The sequence below is a fragment of the Lissotriton vulgaris genome, chromosome 7 (genome assembly GCF_964263255.1).
Source record: "Lissotriton vulgaris chromosome 7, aLisVul1.2, whole genome shotgun sequence".
Classification (NCBI taxonomy): Eukaryota; Metazoa; Chordata; class Amphibia; order Caudata; family Salamandridae; genus Lissotriton; species Lissotriton vulgaris.
In genome coordinates this window covers 1,367,420,604-1,367,444,005 of record NC_141695.1, presented here as the reverse complement: position 1 = coordinate 1,367,444,005, position 23,402 = coordinate 1,367,420,604, and the positions used below count along the sequence as shown (strand labels likewise).

General features: G+C 46.2%; 1 protein-coding gene across 1 annotated transcript in view; it reads left to right on the top strand.

Annotated features, from left to right (window-relative positions):
* The first annotated feature begins 3,599 nt into the window (after positions 1 to 3,599).
* The window catches only part of TNFRSF12A (TNF receptor superfamily member 12A), a 33,999-nt gene continuing 14,196 nt past the window's right edge, over positions 3,600 to 23,402 (top strand). Inside the window, exon 1 of the mRNA XM_086932067.1 lies at positions 3,600 to 3,784. Coding sequence (XP_086788193.1) covers positions 3,715 to 3,784 — 70 coding nt within the window. The 5' untranslated portion in view covers positions 3,600 to 3,714. The remainder of the gene's footprint in view (positions 3,785 to 23,402) is intronic.

Sequence of the window (23,402 nt, the reverse complement as noted above, 5' to 3'; positions counted from 1 at the left end):
TTATTTATTTATTTATTTATTGTTCGTTTTTGTTTCTCTTTTCCCTCTGTAAATATGTGATGCATACTTGTCCAAGCCTAATCGTGGGTAAAATGGAATCCTGAGACAATCTACTGTTTGTATATATATGTATATAGCGATAACTCTGACCACTAGTGTATGTAGTGGACCTTTGTACTCACTACCATTCATATGTGATTCTTTGAGTTTATCCATTTGTATTTCTTCCTTGAGTGACTTTACAACTTGTACATTTGCAATTTTTTCTATTTGTATCTCTTCCCTGTGTGACTTTACAACTTGTACATTTGCAAATTTTTTTCTTGTTTGTATCTTTTATGTAACTCATGTAATCCTAAATCCTTATGTATCGCAACTGGCTTTTTTGTAAAGCATTCTGACAACTTCGGGTAATGTTCGCGCTATAGAAAATCGCATTAAATAAATAAATAAATAAAAATAAACTGAACTTGTGGTTGCCTGTTTAGGAATAAAATATAGCAATATTAGGTGTTTAGTGAGTTGCATGGAGTTTTTGGTCCTGTTGCCAATGCACCTTCTGCCCTATTGAAATCATGACCCTAGCGCTTGTTAGATAACTGCACTTGTGACTGCATTTTTTGTTGTAAAATGCAGTAGTAATTGGTGTTTAGTGGGGTGCCTGGAACTTTTGCTCCTGGTGCCACTGCACCTGCTGAACTATTGAAAATATTACCCCAAAGTGTGCTAGATAATTGCACTTGTGACTGCCTGTTTAGTTGTAAACTATAGCAATATTAGATGCTTAGAGGAGTTCTTACAACGTTTGGGCCTTGTGCCACTGCGCCTGCTGCACCATTCAAATAATGACCATGTTGACTGCAAGATAACTTCATTTGTGGCTGCCTGTTTAGTTGTAAACTATAGCAATATTAGATGCTTAGAGGAGTTCTTACAAGGTTTGGGCCTTGTGCCACTGCGCCTGCTGCACCATTCAAATAATGACCATGTTGACTTCAAGATAACTGCACTTGTGATTTGCTTTTTAGTAGTAAAATATAGCAATATTTGGTATTCAGTAGAGCTATGACAATTTTTGATTCAGTGCCACTGCACCTGTTACACCATTTAAATCAAGCACCTTTTAACTGCAAGGTAACTGCACTTGTGACTGCCTTTTTCATTGAAAAATACAGTAATAACCGGTGTTTAGTTGGGTGCCCGGAGCTTTTGGTCCTGGTTTCACAGCACCTGCTATATCATTGAAATCATGACCCTGTTGTCTGTAAAGTAACTTACATGTGTGACTGCCTGTTAAGTTTTACATTTTAGCAATAATCTGAGTTTAGTGGGGTCCCTCGAGCTTTTGACCCCGGTGCCACTGCACCTGCTGCAACATTCAAATCATGACCCTGTTGTCTGCAAGGTAACTGCACTTGTGGCTGCCTGTTTAGTAGTACCATGTAACATAGCTCTTGTATATTAACTTTATTTTTAATGTGCAATGTTTATTCCAACATTTAGAATTTGATTATAATGACCAAATAGATTACGTTGAAAAAATCTATCTGATAAGGCCTACAAAGTGCAAAGAAAAGTACTGAGGCATGAATAGGAAATGCCACAAATGTTCTAAGGGTACAACATCTGCTTTATACAACAAAGTAATAAAAATCAAGCATTCCAGCATACTGTTGTAAGCTGTCTACGTTTTCCATGGGAAGAGATCTCATCTTGACAGTGAATGGGGCTTAAATAGTGTGAACATATTTAGTAGAAGTATTGTAAATGCGCGCAGCCAGGGGAAGTTAAAAAAAAGTTCTACACAAAAGCGAATGAACACAGTAGTTTGTGATAGGGACAGATAAAAGTTACCTTCTAATATATATATTAAATACAAGATATTTCACTAGAAACCCTAAAAAAACATATGTGAATCAAACTGACTGCATTTCGAAAGAACTCACTTGGTGCTATTCCTACATTTCTAATTAACCAAATAGAACGGTCTTCAGCTTTTATCGATAGAAAGTGAGAGAGGTTACCTGTTTTAGGTAATTTAGAAATGTGTTCCAGAACAGTAGAGACCTGGGAGAGGATGTGGCGAAGTAACTCTGACTTTAAAACTGGGAAAACGGGTTTGGCTCAACATCCTGTCATTCTGGGCAAATCACTTAATCTTCCTGAGCCTACAAAAAATGAATGTATTATTGCGTAATGTAACTGGTGCTCATAAAGTGCTCCAATACCTTTGGGTCGAGTTTGCTATATAAAACTGCAACAACAAAAACGTTTGTTTGTGTGGACATCTGGTATTCTCTCTCATAGTGTTGGCAAGTAAGAGGTCAGGCTCTGTGGGTATTTGTAGATTGGACCCAAATTAATGTAAACATCTATTAACAAGCCACCGATCGGTCATAAATTGTCTATGTGTAGTTAGCTGCTGCAGTGCTTAATTTGAGCCGGTGGTTTCCGGTGCTCAGCATGAGCACTTAATTGTCATCACCGGGCATGTGACAGTCTGCCACAAGGTGGTGCTATCTGCCAAATTTAGAGATGACCCCAACAACAGTTCATTCTTAGCTCAATATACATTCAAAATCAGTATTACCTGCTGTACAAGCCATTCTTAGAACTTTGGGGGCCTGAAATAGTCTGATCTGCCACACTTGTAGTAGTCTGAATGTTAGTACTTGTGTTGTTAATATAATTGGCAGCATGGCAGGCGGAATATGTGGTACAAGCTGCCATGGTCTCCTGACAGGACCCAGGCACTGTTTTTTTTGCAAATTAAGCACTGCTGCCAAGAAGACTTTATTTGTTATGTGTATTTGTAAAGCGCACTATCCCCCACTAGAGCCCCTTGAGTTAATTTATTTTAGAGTTTAAATGAGTCTGTTTTTCAAACTGAGATGGACGCAATCGATTTTTTAGCTCAGCCTCATTATGTATGTTTTATTATTTATTTTTTCAACTTTAGAATACACTTCATTTTTTTTTTAACTAACTTTTGTGCCATGCCCTTTATCCGTGAATCTCATTATGAGTGGATTCCAGGCACTGTACTCAATACTGTCAATCAGTTATCATTTACTGTGTCAAAAATAGGTGCACTTTATAACAAACGTTAAAGTGAAACTTCCAGGCCCAAAGTGCAACATTATTTTGATCCAAAAAAGAGGTGAGGCTGAAGGTGACATGTGTCACTTTGCGACTTTGAAAGAGTCAAAGTGACCCGTGTCACCTTCAAGCCTCATCGTCTTTTTTGTGTAAAGAAAGTTGCATTTTGGGCCTGGAAGCTTGGACCAAATGTCCCATGAACACCGCAACAGCGAGGAAGCCCTGCACAGAGGCGGCCTCTGTCCCGAGTCTGTAAACTCCGGCTTCCTGTGCAGTCGCTGTCGCGCCCTCCTTCCTCCGGTGACGCCTCAGCCCGGACAGGCTTGTGTTCTGTCTGGTTGCCGGGGTATTGGGTTTCCCGCGGCCCCACCCCTACCGGCGCAGACCCCGATCCAAGGGGTGATGTCAGGGAGGGGGCGGGCACCGCTGCCGCCCCCTCCCTGGCGAGCCAGCCCACTAGGGGTGGTGAACTAGAACAGCGTGCCCAGGGAAAGTTCATTCATTCTTTGGAAGCCCACGCAGCGCGGCTGGGATCGAGGCGCTGGTAGGGGGGGCACAGGCGTCGTCGGGCAAGAGAACCCCAGCGTGGAGGACTGGCACAGAGCGGGCACCAACATGCAGATTTTAGGACTAGGAGCCGCCCTGCTGCTTCTGCTGGACTTGACAATGGGAGAGATGGCACCAGGTAAGGGGGCAGAGTTACGTTCAGGTGGAAGCTGGCCTCGATGCCAGGGTTGTACGACACTAGTACCCCTGTTACCGCGCGAGCAATGAGGTGCTGGGACACGGTCACAAAGTGGGTGTCACATTCACAGGGCCATCCTATGTGCCAGGCTGGTAGCGGCATCAAGACACTCACAAGCGACGCCAGCAAGCCTGCGTACCCATATTAATGTCAAAGCCAGTCCTGTGGTGGGCGGCAGGTTGGCGCGAGGTGCACAAGCGCCAAGAAGCACTCTGTCTTGGACGCCGACGAACCAGGTACGGGCGAAGTGCCGGTATACACTTACCGCGTACCGGGCAGCACTGATTGTCAATGGCAGGCGCTTTACATTTCTCACTGCAGGTGCAGGCACTTCTGAGAAGCGGAAAACACACACAGGGCGCAACTACTAAGACTGGCACAAAGTTATACGAACTCCCAATTGGGGCCGCTGCCGCACATATGGGCACTTTACGTACCACGGGCACTGGTGTATGTACAAAAATGACTACCCCACTCCTTTCCGCCGCCCGTCCACTGGTTGGATTGTCAAACCCCGGCTGGGTTTCAGGGGCCCGAAAATCCGTGGTGATGTTGCACCTGCTGCTGTATGTGCTGGAACCTCGTCGCGAGCACCCCCATGTGTATCAAATAAAATGATGTACTGTTTTACTATTTCCAAGACATTAGAACAACTTTTGGGGAAGATTTGTGCGACATGTGCTGGAACGAAAAGATAGCTGTAAACACCACGAGACAATAAGGACTTTACACCCACCACAGCGCTCTAATGCCGGGATTTAAAGGCCGGCACTTTAAACTGAAACTACCAGTCCCATAATGCAAAACGTTGTGGTGAATCGTCGGGGTTGATTTATGGTGTCTAACTTGGCAGCTGACAATTTGTAATGTGCCTAACCACCCTCGAAGGTTGATAGATCTTGGGTCATGCGTGTTTTGGGTGTGGGGTAGGTTCATCCAATGTCATGCAGCTATGCTGATTCGGGTTAGGGTGCCCTTCGCAGTGGTGCGATTTTAACTGCCGGCCCCTAGTGGGGAAGGGAGAAGCGGGGTTCCATCATGCACTCGAAGTAGCGCGGACACCCCCCTGCGCTCTTACGTGTGTTATCGTCACGGATTTCCCTACAAGGGGAGTGCGCGTTCACGGCACGTGCGGGCTCATGAAACACTCAGGGGGTGTGGGGAGGAGAGGCTTAGGTAAAGGGGGAGGAAACTGGAGAGGCAAGACCAAGAGAGTTGGAGAGCTGAGAGGGCGACGATACCATTTAAACACAGATAATGGGTAAAGAGGGAATCAAAAGTAAAATATAGAATCACCATCATAAAGGGAATGACAGGTACACTGCGTAAATATAGTGCAAAGAAACTGAAATAACATAGCGCTAGAAAGTGGAAGATCAGAAAAACTACGACTACAGACCCAAATGCTGTAAAAAGCCTAGAGCGAACCTAGGGAGTTGAATGGAAGAGGAGGGGACAGGAATAGACACATGGCTACGATGAGGAACGTTCAGAGAGGAGGAGAACAAGAAACGTGGGAGAAAGACGACGTAACTGCGTGGCGTCAAGGTGAATGTTAAAGACGAAAGGATAAAGGGACACGTAGGGAATGGAGGAGGGACCTGCAAAGAAAGAGGCTGTGGGTCAGGGATGCGAGACGCTTTGACAGGAGGAAGCCGAATCACGGAGACTGTGTGAGGGGCGCGAGACGGAGCCTCGTGATGCGCAGCACTTCCTCGTTGCGCGTAGGAAGCTGTGGGATGTTCCTCAGTAGCCGTTGTACGAGGGAACTCCGTGACAGCTCTGTGACCCGAGAGATAGCTCCGCTGTCTGGAGGAAGCGCGCGTGAGATCACGCAACTCGCCGATAACTTTTTTCATTCAGCCTGTGAGATTCTTGCACTTTGAGGTATAGCCAGCCAGAGCCGCTTGAATTATGCGGCAGGGGATGAACAAATTATGCGGCATAATTGACTAAATTATACAGGAATAAATTACATTATGCGGCGCAATGCAGCACATTTTGTGATCGTTTTACGACCTTATTTTGTCATTTTTACATAGGGTAACACTGTCTGGGCCCATATTTCACCTCATGAGTACCAGTTTTCCACTCGACCAATAGAAAGGGGACCAGACAACTTTTACAAAGCAGCTTTCACTGCGCTGCAACGTGCCCCCACGCTTTTACTAACTTTTGAGCATCTGAGTAGACACATTTAGTTTTTTTAAAAATAAAATCTGCAGATTATGCAGGGTGATAAATTATGTGGCAAATCAGTGGCTGTGCTGGAAAAGTAGCTGCTACAACATGGCGTAATTCCAATGTGCCTGGGTATAGCTCTGCTGTGTGGTCACTACTTTCCATTCCAAGCCCGTTCAGTCTTAGGTCGAGCGCCGCTCACCTGGTGGCACATTCAGAAGGAAAGGGGCATATTGGGCGCAACATTCACTGCAGTCCGTTCGTTGCCTGTTTCTCTGTCCTGGGGGGTCCCACCTAGAATCCATTATTCTCTTTTTTTCCTCCTCCCTACCTGCACTTTCCTTTACATTCACCTACCTCTCCATGCCACCTTGCGTTCTCTCATCTTTCATCTGCTACATCTCAGATCCGTCTCTTATCCCTTCTCTTCCCCTCCCTGATACTTTAATACTTTCCATCCCCTCGGTTGCTTCCACCTATATCCTTCATGTGTCTTCTTTTATCTATACATTTCCTACACCCCTCCCCCTCTTTCCATATCCTTTTCTGCTTTATCTCTCCCCTCCCTTTCTCCTTTGAGCTCTCTCTTTCTTGGCCAGTTCTCCAGCCGCCTGCCCTTCCCCGTCTCCGCCCCCACCGTCGACTCATGGCGAAGCTATGCCCAGACTAAGCAGCGCTTCCATTCAGGGCGAAGTGTGACTCACCGGCCCCGTGACTGCCGGTGGCGCGACGTCTCACGTCACTGTCCGGAGCGGAGGAGGGCGGGAAGGCGCGTTGCACAAGTCTGGAAATTACAAGGAAGCTGAGAAAGCCCGGGGCTGGGAGAAAGAGATAGGCAGTGAATGTGGTTGGGGGGTGTGGTCCTGTTTACAGAAGAGAGCCGCGAGATAAACATCCTTTCTCTTTCTGTGCCCAAGGTCACACAAACAATCAGGCTGAGAACTCGGCTCGCTCGAGGCCACGTGCAGTAGTTCCACGTCTCCTTGCCACACGAGCCCCATAATGCATTGACACTGAGCGAGGCCAACACGTGCAGTGAGGCAAAGCAATTTGTTTTCATCCACATTAAAAAATATATGGGTGAAAACAAACACCGGTCCTCCTCCTCCCAAGCTTTTCTCCCAAATATCTTTCTTATTGAGAATTTTTACATTGTGTCGAGCTAGGTCTTAAGTATCAGAGCGCCTGTAAACTTCGCAGACATTTTGAAATCAACAATTACGAGTGGGCCAGTGTTTTCCGAACGGAAACCCGTTTATGCAGAGGTGAAAATTAAGAGTTGGGTGGTATTTACACAACCCAGTCTGATCCTAAGTATCCCAAATTTAGCCAAGCTATTGGGTAAACGGGATCATCAGCAACTCTGCAGTCCCATCAAGCAATTCCAACTCCCCCCCCCCCCCCCCTCCCCCACCCATGCCAATCTGGCTTCAGACCGGGACATAGTACAGAAACTGCCATGGCCCACATTGTCGACGACGCTGTACGGTTACTCGTTAAGAACTGATCCTGCTTACTAATCCTATTTGATCTTTCTGCTGTGTTTGACACGGTCAAACACGATATTCTCATGAACCTCGTAAACTTCTGGATGGGTCTCTCTGGTACTGCATTAACATGGTTCTTCTCTTTCCTGGATCCCACAGGAGGGCTAGGGGAGGTCAAAAGACCTGCAAGGGTTTACTCCCCTACTCAACATATGAACCACAAAAGAAACCCCTGGGTCTATCAATACTGCTGTCATAGCTAGTGGACGGGGTCTCTCACCCAGCATAGGTGGCATGCTTCAACATTGGGTACATCCTTGTACCATGATGCCTAGTCACAGTACCAACTAAAAACTCCTCACTGAGAGGAAGGAGCTTAGGGATTTATTTTGAAAGAGAGGTATAATAAATACCTAATTGATGAGCTAGTGGTGGCGATGGCAGCAGAGCAAGTGAAAGTGATGATTAAAACTAGCTACATGGCTCGTAAATATCTTTATTAGTGCGTCCCCGGGCCAGGATTAAAAAAAAGAGCACTGCGGAAGTGATTAAACCCACTTTTAGTGTCAGAAATAGGTCGGCATGTCTACCATACTGTCAACATGACATACTTGCCAGGGAAGTTCAAGTACATCCCCAAGGAGGCACACCAATGTAGATCACAAAACTGTGGTTCAAGGTTCAGTTGAAAGTGATATTTATTTTCTTCAGTTCACTTTTCTCATATTTTCATTCTTGGTCTGATATTAACAACATATCGGAAGACAACGTAAACTCGTTATTATCAACATATGAACTTTTAGCTCCAATGCATTTCGGGCGGAGGTGCCCTTGGTCACGGAGAGTTCATAGTTACAAGTAGCGCGAAAAACGCTATCTGCCGGTCATCCGCTCGCTGTCTCCGACTCCGACAGCGAGCGGATGACCGGCAGATAGCGTTTTTCGCGCTACTTGTAACTGTGAACTCTCCGTGACCAAGGGCACCTCCGCCCGAAATGCATTGGAGCTAAAAGTTCATATGTTGATAATAACGAGTTTACGTTGTCTTCTGATATGTTGTTAATATCAGACCAAGAATGAAAATATGAGAAAAGTGAACTGAAGAAAATAAATATCACTTTCAACTGAACCTTGAACCACAGTTTTGTGATCTACATTGGTGTGCCTCCTTGGGGATGTACTTGCGGTTCTCCGCATACACAACTTTACTGATATTCATAGGTGTTCAGACGGATAACACCACCCTGTGAGAGCACCCAGAACTTTGAAATCTTTTTGCTTTAACATATCAACCTCTACAGTTGTGCACCCTCCAACTTTCACTGTTTGTCAATTCATACTTGCCAGGGAGACAGACTAGCCCTATAATTAGCCACATCCGCTCTGCAACAATTGTCTATCCCTCTAGTCAAAGTACTTGCAGATGTGCAATACAGAGGTACCTTGCTAAAAAAAAAAAGAAAGAAAAAGGTCGACGTGTTTCAGCCTATAACCCTCAGCAGAGGTGTTGCAGCTTTCTTCAGGACCTAGATATCGGTGCTGCTGTTCAGTGCTCAAAAAAAAAATCATAACACATGTATATTATTCTCTCACAACACATTCTGTGCAGACACACACACCAGTGAACCTGCTGATAATGGATCCACCAGTGAAGGTCCTTTGCCAGCCCTGCCTCTCTGCATACCTGTCTCATTGTTGTACATACATGAGTGACCCACACCTGGTGCACTAAATTTCTTTTCAGGTGCTTACAAAAGGGCACTACACATAGTGGTCCTATAACCATGTTATATCATTTATTTATCCTGGATAAAAACCTCTGCTGTAAAACAACACCAGGGCCTCCTCCAGAGTAGCCAATCACCAACTCCATGTAGTAAGGTAAATAAAACCTTTCCTTCTTACTGCAGATCTCAAAACAGCAGTTCAAGCACTTGTGTTCTCCAAAGTATACTATGGGAGTGCCACCCTCGGGGACCTACTGAAAATAAAACTAGCACCTATAAAGGCTACCATGAATGTGGCTGCTAAGCTCGTTGCAGGCGCAAAAAAAAAGTGATCATATCCCCCCTGTCTCTCATTATATTGAACTGGCTACCCTACGAAGCAAGGCTTCATCTTAAAAGTGCTTGCATTACATACAAAGCTCTTTACAACTACACTCCATGCTATCTGGTTCTATCTGGTGGGAATAGACCTTCTCGTAGCACAAGCTCCTTACAGCTGAAGCCACAAAAATTCAACAAAAAGAAAACCCACAAGCGAGCCGTCTCTGGAATTGCCCCAAAAATGTGGAACTCTCTTCCTCCGAGGGTCAGGACAAACCCTTTAACAACCCTCTTCATAAAATTGAAAAAAATGTCATTTTTGAATAACTTACTTCCCCACTAAGGAGACACCTCTTTTAACCTCCCCAACTTCAATCCTGCGCCTGCCAACATTTCTCTTTAATGCTACCCTTGTTTTGCCATTCTATCGGTTATTCAATGTCCATATCAGTTGTGTTAATCGTTGAGTTTCTCCTCATAACCACCTTATGTATACTGCATTTTAACTCCCAGTTACTAGAAATGGTGATGTTGGGGATCCCCCCCCCGAGATCCTATGTGCTCTTCTTTGTATACTCTCTGTACAGCGCTCTGATACCAGAATTGATCACGCTATATAAAACTTCATGAATAAAATAAAAATTGGGTTCAGCACTCTACCCTCTTCCAGAGTTTATCCTTTCACTACTTCTACAAACAAAACTTACCAGATCTTCTGTAAGCATATTTCAAACAGCCTCCAAGATCAGTGATCTGGGGGATCAAATATAGTTTCTGAGTCCATCTTGGAAGTATAATTTCTCAAAGAACATCGGAGAGGTATGGGCCGCTTGAAAGACAATTGGGGTATTTTTCAAGAAGGAAGTTTTTTCGGGGAAGGCTGAAACTGGTGGGAAGATTTTAGCTACTTTTGTGGATACAAATAAAGACAGTTCTTTAAATGGACCAGTACTCTCAGGTACTGAGTATACTTGCACTTCTTTATGTTAAGAGGGAGAGTGCCTGCACTTCTCAGAATCAAGTAGGTTCTCTGGTATAGGTTACCTGCATTTCTATTTTTCCATTTAAAGACCTGGATACAGAGTTCCATAACTTGAGCACATGGCCCAAAGAAAGCCAGAGCAGTAGAGGATAAATTCTTGAAGTATTGGATATGGAGGCGAACATTGTATTTGCCTCTATTGGTCGGGGAGCTCCCTAGATGGTCACTTTATCAAAAAGGTATTTTGGGGTATCCTGTCCATCCCTGGGGCTTTGAAGGACTACTCTTTCAGCTCAGAAGTAGAGTTCCTAGGAAAGTGCTCACCATGAGTTAGGAAGGGGCCATAGGCTGGTGAGCGGTACTGCTCCTGAAGCTCAATGGTAGAATTTATTAAAAGTTTGTGTATGGGTCGTGTACTAACTAGCGAGAGGAGTTGTTCTATTCGCTCTGTGCCAGATTGGCACATGAGTCAACTTCACGTTTCCTTTCCTTGGAAAAATTGAAAATGCTTTACTCAGTTTCCAGAGTGGAACCAAGCACAGTGTTTGCTTGTCTTGTAGGGCGGCCAGGAGTCTGCATAGCTGTTTACGTACTAGGAGCGATCTGGTAGGGGGTAAGACATTCTGTCCTGGCTCAATTTTCAGGACAGGTCTGAGAGATGGACTTGTTGTTTTTCCAAAAGAGTTTTTCAACCTTTTCAGAAAAACATCATATTTATTTCTTTAATTTTGCTGAGATTTAGACTTTACGCAGGGATTGTTTGTTACCTATTAGTGAAAGCTCTAATTTTGCGAGACTGGCGCTTCCAGCATATGCAAACAATGTTTAATTGACCTGCCTAAATGTATGAGTATTGCTAAAAATGGACAATACACCGTAGTCTTCTCACAATACCATGTGTTTTAACTATATACCTTGCACGTCATTTATTTTCTTTATTAATAGTCCCATGTAATGGGCATACAACGTGTGGGTGGCAGACTGCATTACATAGAGCAGTTTAACGAAACCTTTTAAGGCATACAGAATATTCACATAGGATTAATTTCATGGGGCCAAAATATACAGCATTAAATCGTATTGGGGGCAGAAAAGAGTATCCGTAACTACATGAAATAATATTTACAAGAATATTTGCAGTAGCCACTCTGTGGGAAAATGAGATTTCGGGCATTACACCAATTGACCCCATCATGGGCATTCACAGGGCCATTTATAGGAGGAGGTTTCACTGAAACACAAGGATCTTTCACTCTTTTATATGTTTAATAGACTGAAGATGTACTAATGGTGGGTATACTTCCTGAGAAGGATTACTTTCAAGGTTTTGTCTTGTGGCCTTTTCAAGAAGGATGCTATGGTCCTGAAGATGATGTTTCCCCTACCTGTCCCCAAAAATGACAAGGTTCTGGGAAAGATAATGTAGGGTTTTAGAGTAGTTTGCCTAATGTGTTGTGCTAGTTGACTTGAAGATACTCCTTGCATCTGTGGGAAGTCACTTCAATAAGATTGGTATTGTTAAAATGTGATTGAATATTTTTAAGCCTGTGGCAAGCCCGGCAGCTGCATGTAGGTCTGCTTTGAGACGGGATAGGTGCAATTTGGGACTTCCTATGAGGCTGGAGGTACCATGGCCCAAACTCGAGAGCACAAGGGAAGAGCTACTTATTTCCAATCTAGAGCCAGGGTGAAAGGTTTAGTTCCCATATTGGATTTATATTCGGAACTCTGCCCCTTTTGCAACGGCGTTGATGAGAGCTTGTCGGTTAAGGTTTTTTTGTCCAAGATGACGTTTGAAGCAGGTTCAGTTTAACATGATTGTACATCAACCATGCTTGAATACCACAAGAATTCAGGTCACAGGTTAGTCATCTTTCTCAGGAAACCTTTTTAGATGGAGCTGGATATTGTCAGCATTAAGGTGGTGCGACATACTGATAATTATGAAAAAGGGTACAATATAGGGACTGAAGAAAGTAGAAGAGATGATTGAACATAGGGAACCCCTTAAAGGAGTAAAGTGGGCTTAGGGAGAGAGTTGATTATTTTTATGCCTTGCTTATGATTTTCCAATTAAGACGAGAAGCCATGTGGAGGTGCTTCATTTAGACTCTTTCCTTCTTGGTGATTTCATCCGAATGAAGATCTCGGAAATGTCAGGGAGGATTGGGAGTCAGGAGTCACCCTTTACCAGAATGTGACGTGCTTCATCAACCCTTTCTAAGGTTGAAGTCTAGGTGCCACGTCATTGACTGAAGCCTGATTGGAACTCAACAGGGAGGTAGTTCTCTTTTATGAAGGGTTTCATTTGGGTATCCAAGCAGCTCTGTAGGACTTTTACCTAGGTGGGTAAATTGAAAAAAAGTGGAAATTTTTGAGATCTTCTCGATCCACCATATGCATTTTTTAGTTGAATTTGGAGATCTGGATGGCTCGTGGTTTGAGGGCAGAGGATTGAGCACAAGGTAGCTTTCCTACCAGTGAGGCTACCGATCATCCTTGGTGCCTGGTCCCACTGCCCCTTCTGAGCGAGCTCCAACCCAGAATCTGACCACACCAAGGGACCAAGTCTCCCATCATAGACAGCTGGGGTTCTTACTGCCACAGTGGCACCCATGATGTCCGATTCTCCTCAACGGCTCATGCTTTTCAATGCAGAACACTAATGACAGGTTTGTAGACATCTATGTCAGTGGAGTGACCCCCCAATGTGTCTCCTGCAATCTGCTCAACAGCTCTGTAAAGCTTGGCTCCTCCTGGGCCATCTCCACTACTGTTTCCTTTCATGCCCCAAATAGGTCAGCAGCCTCTCGTACATCCACATTGCAAACAAGCATTATTGAAAGCATTAACATGCCAGCAAATATGCACGCTGAATCTATCCAGTGCACATTAAGGATTCTAATGGAGCGGGCCACTGTTGACAAACTAAGAAATGGCTAACAAGATGGATGCATCACAGCAGGCTTTCTCTGCATCCAAAAAGCTTTATCTTCAATCCAGCTGACAACACAGGCTCCGTAGACCTACTACTTTATTTTAGTCAGTATGTGAACTGAGATGTTGTTGTTTGCTTCCTCTCCGAAATGTGCTCAGAGCTCCACTATCAATTTACAAAAAGAATAAAATAGGTAAGCCGCCAACTATCTGGTCAGCCCATATCAAGCCTCTTTTTCACCTGACCGGAAGTCTGCTAGCTCTCGGCATCCCTTTACCTATCATTCCGCACTTTAAATTCCCAAGAGGTGACTGGTTCGCGTTGTATTGGTGAGAGGTTAGGCACTAAGACTCTTACATAGCCATTTATGAATCGTCCTCTTGGCCAAAATGATGAGGATGTACAAAAACAAAGTAACAAATGAGAGTATGTTGATTGAACATAAAGAACAGGGGGTATAATGCAAACCTAATGAACAGAGAAAAACAGGGGGGAAAAGAATCATTCATTAACACTTTTCAGCGCAAGAAGGATATATTCCACGAAGTAAGGGAGTTATTTTCTGTGATGAGGCTCTACTCCGTTTCGCCAAGGCAGAGCGTGCCTTTACTCTGCAACCCTGGTGGGCTACAGCCCGCCATATTTAGAGATTTCCATTGGCTTGGTGCAGATATCCATGCCTTCAGAGGAGTCGCTACCTTTTTGAAAAAGTAGATCTAAACATCCACCCTAAATAGGATGAACTGTTTATGGTACTTAGAATTGATGCCTGGCGAGCCTTTGGTCTGAAGTTTCCGCCAGCGGAAAAATGGTGGTTCGCCTGACTGTACCTAGAGCGGGTGGATTGTCACTTTGGGGGGATGGTACTACGACACATTTGTGGCCGAGCATACCACCCGCCAAACTCAAAATAAGTTGCTATGTCTTTAAAGCTTGAAAAAAGGCCACAAGGTCCAGAACAAGGCAAATATCTGGTGGAGGAGAATTTGACAAATGCGGAGCAGCTGCAGGGAATGTATGTTTAGAGAAAGCTGGTCGTTGAACAGGCCCGGACTGGCCATTGCGGGCACCGGGCAATCCCCCGGTCGGCCGCAAGGGTGGGGGCCGGTTTTGGGCCCCAGGGGGCCGTTTTTGCTACAGGGCCGTTTTTTGCAGCATAGCTGCAAAAACGGCCCTGTAACAAAATCGGCGGATAACCGGCCCTGGCAAAGAGCACGGTCGCACCCCAATCCCCCCCCTGGGGGGGAGGGGGAGGCCGGCCGAGCACTTTGCCAGGGCCGGTTTCGGTTCCCAGTCCGGCCCTGTCGTTGAAACATAAGAAATTCTACACCATGACCTGCTTAAATCCTGCGCCATGAACTACTTAAATCCTAGCCTCTCTGGAGCCTCAGATCTTTAGCTTGTGAGCGAAGTCAACAGGTTGGCCCTGAAGAAGGCTGTGCAGACAATATTCCCCGCCGTCCTAAAGTGCAAGGGCAACCCTTGCAAATTAAACAACACTGCAGTAATGTGATACAGTTTGCTAATGCCAGAAATCAAATAGGCAGTAGTGTGCAAATACGATTTCCAGAGCAAAAAAGTGCGTTACTAGGTAAGCCAACCATTTGTGTTGTCTTCTTTCCATCTCTAATATCTTCATTACTGGTTTAGCTTCCCGGGTAAGACTGTGGAGGTGGTTGCATGCTAACTTTAACACCACACATTCAATCTTTGATCTTCTTAAAAAGTCGGGATTCCTCCAAGCGCAAGACGAAGACTGACACTTGTTGGGTGATGTAAGCAAATAAGAAAGAAACCCCCTGCGACTTGTTGGGTGATGGGCAGTTTGCTTTGCGCTGCTGGTGATTGGCAACGTCTGCTCGTGGTGGATTTTAGTATGACTGCAGCACACTTTTGTTCATTCTGGTAGTGTGTCTGAGTGTGCGTGGTGTGATATTTAAATGATTTTTCCTTTCCTTTCCTAGACTGAGTGTACTGAAGTCTGTCCACCTGGTTGCTTCCCCCTCTTCCTCACCTCTCTGTCTGTGTTGTGGGTTTGCCCCAGGAATCCATCTGGTCTTTGCAGCGATTATGTATTACTGTTGGATGTATGACGTTACAACGCATGCTTTTACCACGCATGCCTTTACAACGCGGTTTTTACAACGCATGCCTTTACAACGCATATTGCTTTGGGGCACTGGATAGTGAATAGTTTAATTTACTATTCCAACTCCAGTCCCCGTGGATAGTAGGGAAGGTGTTGGATAGTACATTAAACCTATTCCCTATCCTAGAGCCCCCCCCCAGCGCAATGCGTTGTAATGGTTTGCGTTGTAAAAGTTGTGTCGTAATGGTAGTGCGTTGTAAAGGTTGTTTACCATTACAGTTCAATGATGGTGCCACATCTTGGCGAAAGGCAGGTCGCACCATCATTGGTGGTCTGAGCTAGGCTCTTCTGGTTTTTAATAGGTTCAAGGTTGTCTCCTTGTCATAGCTCAAGAAAAGCTCAGACAGCCCAATGCCACCTGTTTGTTTGTGAGACAGATACAATTGTTGGGGAGAATTTTTCAAGTAGTGCAGCCTTTCACCGTGTCCTGGGTGGCCACGAGGTTCTTATAGATGCATTTAATAACCGTACCCTCCAGCAATGACTGTTCCTCATCTGGCAGCACATTATTCGGGAAGAAAAATAAGACCATACGGCTTCCGTTGTGAAATGACTTCAATGGCTGCACCCCCTCCCCCGGCTTACAATGTGGTGTCCTTGAAGCAACACCCCTGCTTGGCCTTCACGAGGTGGTAGCTCGTGAGCCACACTTAAGAACAAATGTTCAGAGGTTAGACATTCTTATAGTAAACCTGAGATTTTCAAATCTTATACATAACATAACGTGTATTTATAAAGTGCACATTCACCCAAGGGCACACTGGCACTGAATAACAATTATTGTTACCAAACTCAATGGTACTCATTCTATTTACCTAAGAAGGATGCAAGGCTGAGTGGACCCCTGGGATTTGAACCTGTGGCCATGAGGTCAAACACAGGCCCCTACAGTGGAGCATTAGTCCCCTTATCCACCAGACCCGGATAATATATATCTTCAAGGTATGTAGTTATGGAGTTAAGAAAAGTAACTCTATACTTAACTTTGTATACTTTACGTTTGTGATATTTTGGCCCTCCGTACTTATGTCCCATTTTATTTTTGCCCTCGATATTCTGACAAGAGACCAAAAAGGCAGGGGCAGCGGAAATGACATCACACTTGATGCGTAAGACAATCATATCACAGGACTGATGCCCCTTTCCCCCCAGAAGTCCCCTGTTTGCTACTGAAGGCCTACAGGACAGGCAAGAAGTGCAAACACAAACGTAAATAAATACCAAAAAAAAACCTTTTTGCCCTGTTTACTTTCTGTACCGGCCACCTGGGTTAAGAAAGCTGTGCCACTGGTGCCAAGGGGCACTCTAGGGTACCTATTTCTACCCCCAATTGACATTGAACTATATTCTGTGTCGGGTTAATGGTCCTGTAAGATGAAGCCCCCTGTGTTTGGGAAATGTGGGGTTCACTTCTCACGGTGCCACGCGGTGTCAGACAGACTGCTGTTTTCTGCCCTCTGCATCTTCACCGAGCAGGACTTTATTTGGGCTTGATGCACAAAAGTAAAAGGTGACTTTTATCCGCGTGTTCTTCGGAGTTCAGCCGTTTCTCCACCGGACGGGAGGGGGGAACTCTCGGATGGGGGTGAGGATAGAGGGTAGGGAGAGTCACCTCTTTCTGCAGGGCCGGGAACGTGCGAGTGAGTCAGAGCGGTTTTCGGTGTCCTGGTGGAATCTGCGGGGGCGGCTGGGGTCATGGCATGCTGCTGCTGGGAGCAAAGAGAGGGTGGACGGGGGCGACGGAGGGATCAGGGGAGGGAGACAAGTGTCGAGAGCATGAGGGTGATGGTGGGATGAAGGGTCAGGTACAGATGAAGGAGCACTGAGGTGTTTGGGAGTGGCGGGAGTTGAGAGAAGGGGGTGACCGGTAGATGGAAGCTAGAGCCAACACGGAGACGAGGGCGCATCGAAGGCCCCTATGAGCGAGGGTGTAGCCAGATAATAAAAATACCCCCACCAGGGGACGCCTTAGGCATGTGCAAGCTGTGCACCTGCACAGGGCCACCAAACCCCAGGGGCCACCACGCCAATATATATCCTTAATATAATAATCCTCTGAGGATGGATACATACTTGTGTGGCGGCCCCTGGCAGGGATTTGGCGGCCTCCGGCTCTGTTCCACTTCCAAACACCCTGACCCCCCCCCCTCTTCACTGGCCTCCGCGCCTGCGTTCCTCCGGGGCCCCCTACCTACGCTCCCTGCCCAAGGCCGCCTAGAGCCGCTCGTTGAAATAAAAGCTCTGATGGCACCAAGCAACTGAGGCAAGTGATCCCACCCCAACCCAGAAGTGCTGCCTATTACCTTCAATCTACCAGTTCATCCTTTTAGCCTTCTACTGACCCACTGGAATTCATTATTTCACCTTAATGTTCTGTCATGCATTGATTTTTTTTTCTCTGGTTTATCTCATTAAATCTTTCCTCATTTTAATCACCTGTCCACTCTTCCACTCTTCCATCCATCCACCCTGCCACCCTTTCACCCTTTCACCCTTTCACCCGTTCATCCATTCATGCATCCGTTCATCCACTCACTGTCCCTCCTTTTCCTCTACCATCTTTTTCCCTGGCCTTGAACCTATCCATCCCTTTAACTCTGACATCCTTTCACCCAGTTATCCATCTACTCATCCATCAAGTCTGCCATCCTTTGACCACCCTATCCATTCACACACTCATCCATCTCTTCAATCTGCCACCCTGAATGAATGTATAGGTGGGTGGGACACTTCTGCCTTTGAGGTAATACGCGAGTGCGCGAGGGGTCACCTGAGGCCCCTCTGATGGGGTCACCTGAGGCCCCTCTGACGTACACGATGAACCTCGCCGACGCTTGATAGGACGCTTTACTGCGGAGGCACAACGTGAGGCGTCAGTTCAGAGGTCAGCCTGAGGGTTGTGTAGGCAACCCCGAGTCAGAGGTTTATTTGGAGGGGAACCTGTAGCTAAAGCAAGGGTGGTACAAGCCACTAAGAATTGAGGTGAATTGACAGAGAGAGCAGTGTGCGGGCCCCGCTTCTGTAGTAGAAGGAAGGGATAATGTATATTGGAGGGCATGTGGCATCGGCGTGGGTGCCCGCAGGGTCGAGGAATGCGAAGAATTCGACAGGTGTGGATGGAGTGTGTGCGGAGCGATGAGAGGAGAGATAAAGACGCAGGCGGGGAGGGCGGGAGGGGTGGAGGTGGTGTGCCTGCAAGGCCCTGATCCTCCCCCCTTCAGCCTCTTCCTGGCCTGCAGGATGTGTCATCAGGGCGCCTCTGATTCACCCTCTTTGAAATGGTGTTTCTTCATCTGGAAGGAATGTCTTTTGCTCCTCAGGGGGGGAGGTTGGGGAAGGAGGCCTGCCCGCTCCCTGCCTGCCTCGGAGCAGCCAGAGGTGCAGGGAGCTCCTCCCTCGGGCTGCAGAGTGCCTGGTCCTTCGCCAGTTCATTGATGGGGTGGGGTCGGTGCTTTAAATTGATACATAGAAGTGCAGGTACTCATTCTATAAAGTGCCGGTACTCTCCCGTTAAATATATTGCAGTCAGGGCAAGTGCTCTAGCTTTCATGTTAAATGAGTGCAGTGCTATACCGGACAGTACCTGCCCATTTAAAGCACCGGCGTGGGTTGCAGAGGTCGGCGAGCCTGGCACAAGCCGTATGCCTGGACTGGCTCTTCTGGGCGTCCATTGCAACCCTGGAGCAGAAAACGAGCCAGCCGTTCCTCGGTCTGGTTGGCGCTCTCACCTGAGAGGAGGGTGACACGGGTGTTAGACAGGTGATCGTGTGGATGTCCTAGGCTAGAGTGATGTGAGGGCTGTTATGCTACTGATTTTTCAGACGCTTTACCCTCGTCTAAGCACCTCCACAGTACTCGCATCACCAGTCTGAGTAGGATCAGTAACTAAAAACAGCAACAAAAAAACACCTGTGAAGGACGTGCAATCAAAAGACGGGATGCAAGTGGGGGAAGCAACATGGGGGATGGCAACAACATGGGGGAGCACAGAAGCACAGGGTGATATAGAGCAACATAGACATAAGGGGAGCACAGAAGCAGGAGGTAAGGCGGAGTAACATGTGGACACAGAAACATGTGGCGAGTCAGAGCAGCACAGAGACAGGGGCCAGAGAAGCACACAAGGGAGACAGCTGGAAAACACATGTACGTTCATAGAGTGCTTAACTAAAAATAGAAAAGTAGCACAAAAACGAGCAGTGTAAGGACATAGTAATGTGTTCATGCTCCAGGGCAGGGGAAAAGGGACAATCGCACAATGGGGAAGCAAAGTACCACACAAGTCCTCAAATAAGAAGCAAGCAAATGAGTGACAATGCAGTCAACCACTGGTAAAAAATGGCAAGCTATAAGCTTACACAACATCTTGCAACAGACAGTACATTTGAGACCTAAAAAAGCAAAGTGCAAACTCTTTGCTGAAGTCTGTCACTTCACTTTTGCCACAATAAAGACCTGAGACCTTTGTTTTGCAGATTCACTGATGTGTAGAATCTCTCCACCTGTCTGAGACCTAAAGTAACAGAGATTGGGGTGGATTGCACTGTGATAGGATGGGGCACGAAAGGAGAACAATATCACTCTAGTAACTGAACTGCACACTGTGCAATTGGAAATCTTGGCTTTAATCCAAGCTCCATTCTTTACCAAATTGTGTGATGCTAGGCAATTAATTTGTTTTAGTATACCTCCCTTTCCATAAAAATCACATTTGAGAGCATCTTCAAATAATTCTATGCATAATTTATGCTGGACAAAAACCTTTCTTGTATATGCTTTAATAGAATGTAAGTTTGCTCTATCTATAATAACAATATAGGCCACAAGTGAAATGATGCCGCTTGGCAAAGGAGTACACTATTTTGAAGAGTCTTTATCATATTTTCACAAGATACTTGTTGCACAATTAATATGTATACATTTTGATGGCTTGGTTCATGCTCTTGAAGCCACGTATGACTTTGGGTGGGCTCCTAGTAATTTGATAGCTTGCTCCACGAAGTCACTGAATCACTGGCCAGTACGACTTCGCCTATTACCGGTCACTGGCCCGTCAATTAATTGGATTCTCACTCCTATTCTGTCACTGGCCTCGTGCACTTCAGTAGACTCATTCATTTCACGTAAATGGGCCAGCACACTTGAATAGAGTATCATTTGATCTCCCAAACTAGCCTCACGTGCTTCAAAGCGTCTTATTCGTTCCTGGTCACTGGCCTCACGCACTTTAGTGGAGCTTGTCTCATTCTCCGTCCCTGGCTTCAAGCACTAAAGTGGAGTCTCCATCATTCTTCATAACATTTCCATGAACTGATTGACTCTCCCTATCTGCTCTGTTCCTCCAAATCTGGCTTCTGCCCATAATGCATTGCTATGAAAGCCACTTAATGGGTTGTTGACGAGGGTCCTCGCCATGCTTTATTATCTACGCCCCTCTTTGCTCAGCGGCATTCACACTGCTGACCACAGGCCTCAGATTTCTGTTATCCCCTCCCTTAAGACCGTTGGAGGTGAAGTGATCTAGTGATTCTCTTCATTCTTGCCTAGTAATGACCAGTTTATATGGAAGCGATCTTCAAGATCTGTCCCCATCTCATGTGGCACAGCGTTGCCTCGGGTACAACCCTGCCTCCCTTGCTCCTGAACATTCATTTGAGCTGCCGGAAGTCCTCTTGGATGCCACTGGAATGTCTATTCCTTCCTCAGTAGACAGATAATACCCAACCCTAGCTTTGTATCTCGGCACTGAGCACCATGGTCCACTTTAACATAAGCCTCACTGATGTCCATCCATCGATGTCCGTCCATGTCCCTAAACATCACCCTTGCACCACAGAATCCTTCTTTCCTCCTCCCCTCCGCTTCCAACCAGAGCAGCTTTCTTCTTACCTACAGTAGATCACCAGGCCCTCACATCACCTACCAAACCACCTTCAAATCCTTTTTTTTCTAGCCATGCAGATCGGAAAACCACTACAAGCTCCGCAGAGGGCAAATCTTTTCACTGCTTCTATTATTATTATTTCCTCTGTGTAGCTCTGGTCACATTCACCCTGGGCTGAGTTTCCCGACTCCTCCATAGCCGCTCCATGATTGCTTCCTTGAGGAGCAGCCTCTGCTCTTCAACGTGTCCTGTTGCCAGATCAGATCACATATCAGTGGCTGTGAAAGCCATCCATTGGCTTCGTATCAAAGTGAGTATTATTTTCCAAATCTGTTCTCCGTCTCATCATATGGACCCTGGATCTTTCATCCGAGCACTTGCCACAATCGCTGTAGGAATGTTCTTCACCTCACCATACCCCTCAACAAGGAAACCGAGACATCTGGATGTGACTCTGTTAGAATAACTTTTGGCTGCTGTTTTTCAGGTGCCTGATGGAAAGGGACCTTCTATCCACTACCTCCACTCTAGCCACAGCACCTTGTCCTGCTCCCTGAGGCCTGTGGCTGACTCCTTACTATCAACTCTTCCTGCAAACTTTCCCATCCGTCCACACTTCTCGTCCTCTTACCAGCTCCAGGCTTTCTACTGTTCCTATAAAGCAATTGAGGCCCTTTCCACTATGAAGCCATACGTAAATGCATGATTTAACAAAGGCCTCAGGCCACCCCTATATCACTGCCTTTTCCATTTCAGTTCAGGTTTCACTTGTTTCCTGCGTGAAAAACTTCATACTCTTCACAGGATTCCCACATATTCCCCTATCCGACAGTCCCGCAAGGCCAGACTAATATATTCCCTATCACATGAAGTAACCGATGACATCCCACACCTCAGAGGAATCTCACCCATTCCCCAAGCTTCTAGTCTCAAGCACTTCATTTAGTCTCACACTTTGCTTGGGTCGTGTTGCGTTAAGTATAGGGTATGGACCTGTATTGCTCTGGGCGTTATTCTGCACAGATGTAGGATTTCCTGCTGAAAGAGTCTGATTAGTGTCATGCTGTCTCTCTTCTCCAGTGTTTGTTACCTCTCTGTCCTACTGTCAAGGTCACTCTTGTCAGAGTCTGTGTCTCCCTTCCCCATTTTCCAAACCTACATGTTTCTGGGCCCTAGTGTTCACGTGGCCCTGCCTGTGTCTGCTGCACATCCGTGAGTCTGTGTTCCATTGTTCATGTGGTCCTGCCTGTGCCAGCTTCACATCCATGTCTCGGTGTCTTAGCGTTGTTCTGTTGGTCCTGCTTGTGTCTGCCTTCCCATCCATGAGTCTGTGTTCCATGGTTCATGTGGTCCTGCTTGTGTTTGCCTTCCCATCCACGAGTCTGTGTTCCATGGTTCATGTGGTCCTGCTTGTGTCTGCCTTCCCATCCACGAGTCTGTGTTCCATGGTTCATGTGGTCCTGCTTGTGTCTGCCTTCCCATCCACGAGTCTGTGTTCCATGGTTCATGTGGTCCTGCTTGTGTCTGCCTTCCCACCCACGAGTCTGTGTTCCATGGTTCATGTGGTCCTGCTTGTGTCTGCCTTCCCATCCACGAGTCTGTGTTCCATGGTTCATGTGGTCCTGCCTGTGTCTGCTTCACATCCTTGCCTCTGTGTCCAGGTGTTCGTGTAGCCGTGCCCTTCCTGCTCCAGAGTTTCTTGGTCCCAGTAACTCACTGCTCTCATGTTTCAGTGGACCATCACTCATTCCTAACAATCCTGATTTTTTCCACAAGCCCCTGGAAGATCTCTCACATAAGTATTAAGTAATCTGCAAATTTAGCCTCCAGCCTTGGTACCATGGTCTTCACAGCCGGTTGTAGCAAGTGGAAGGCCCAGGAGCCGCCTC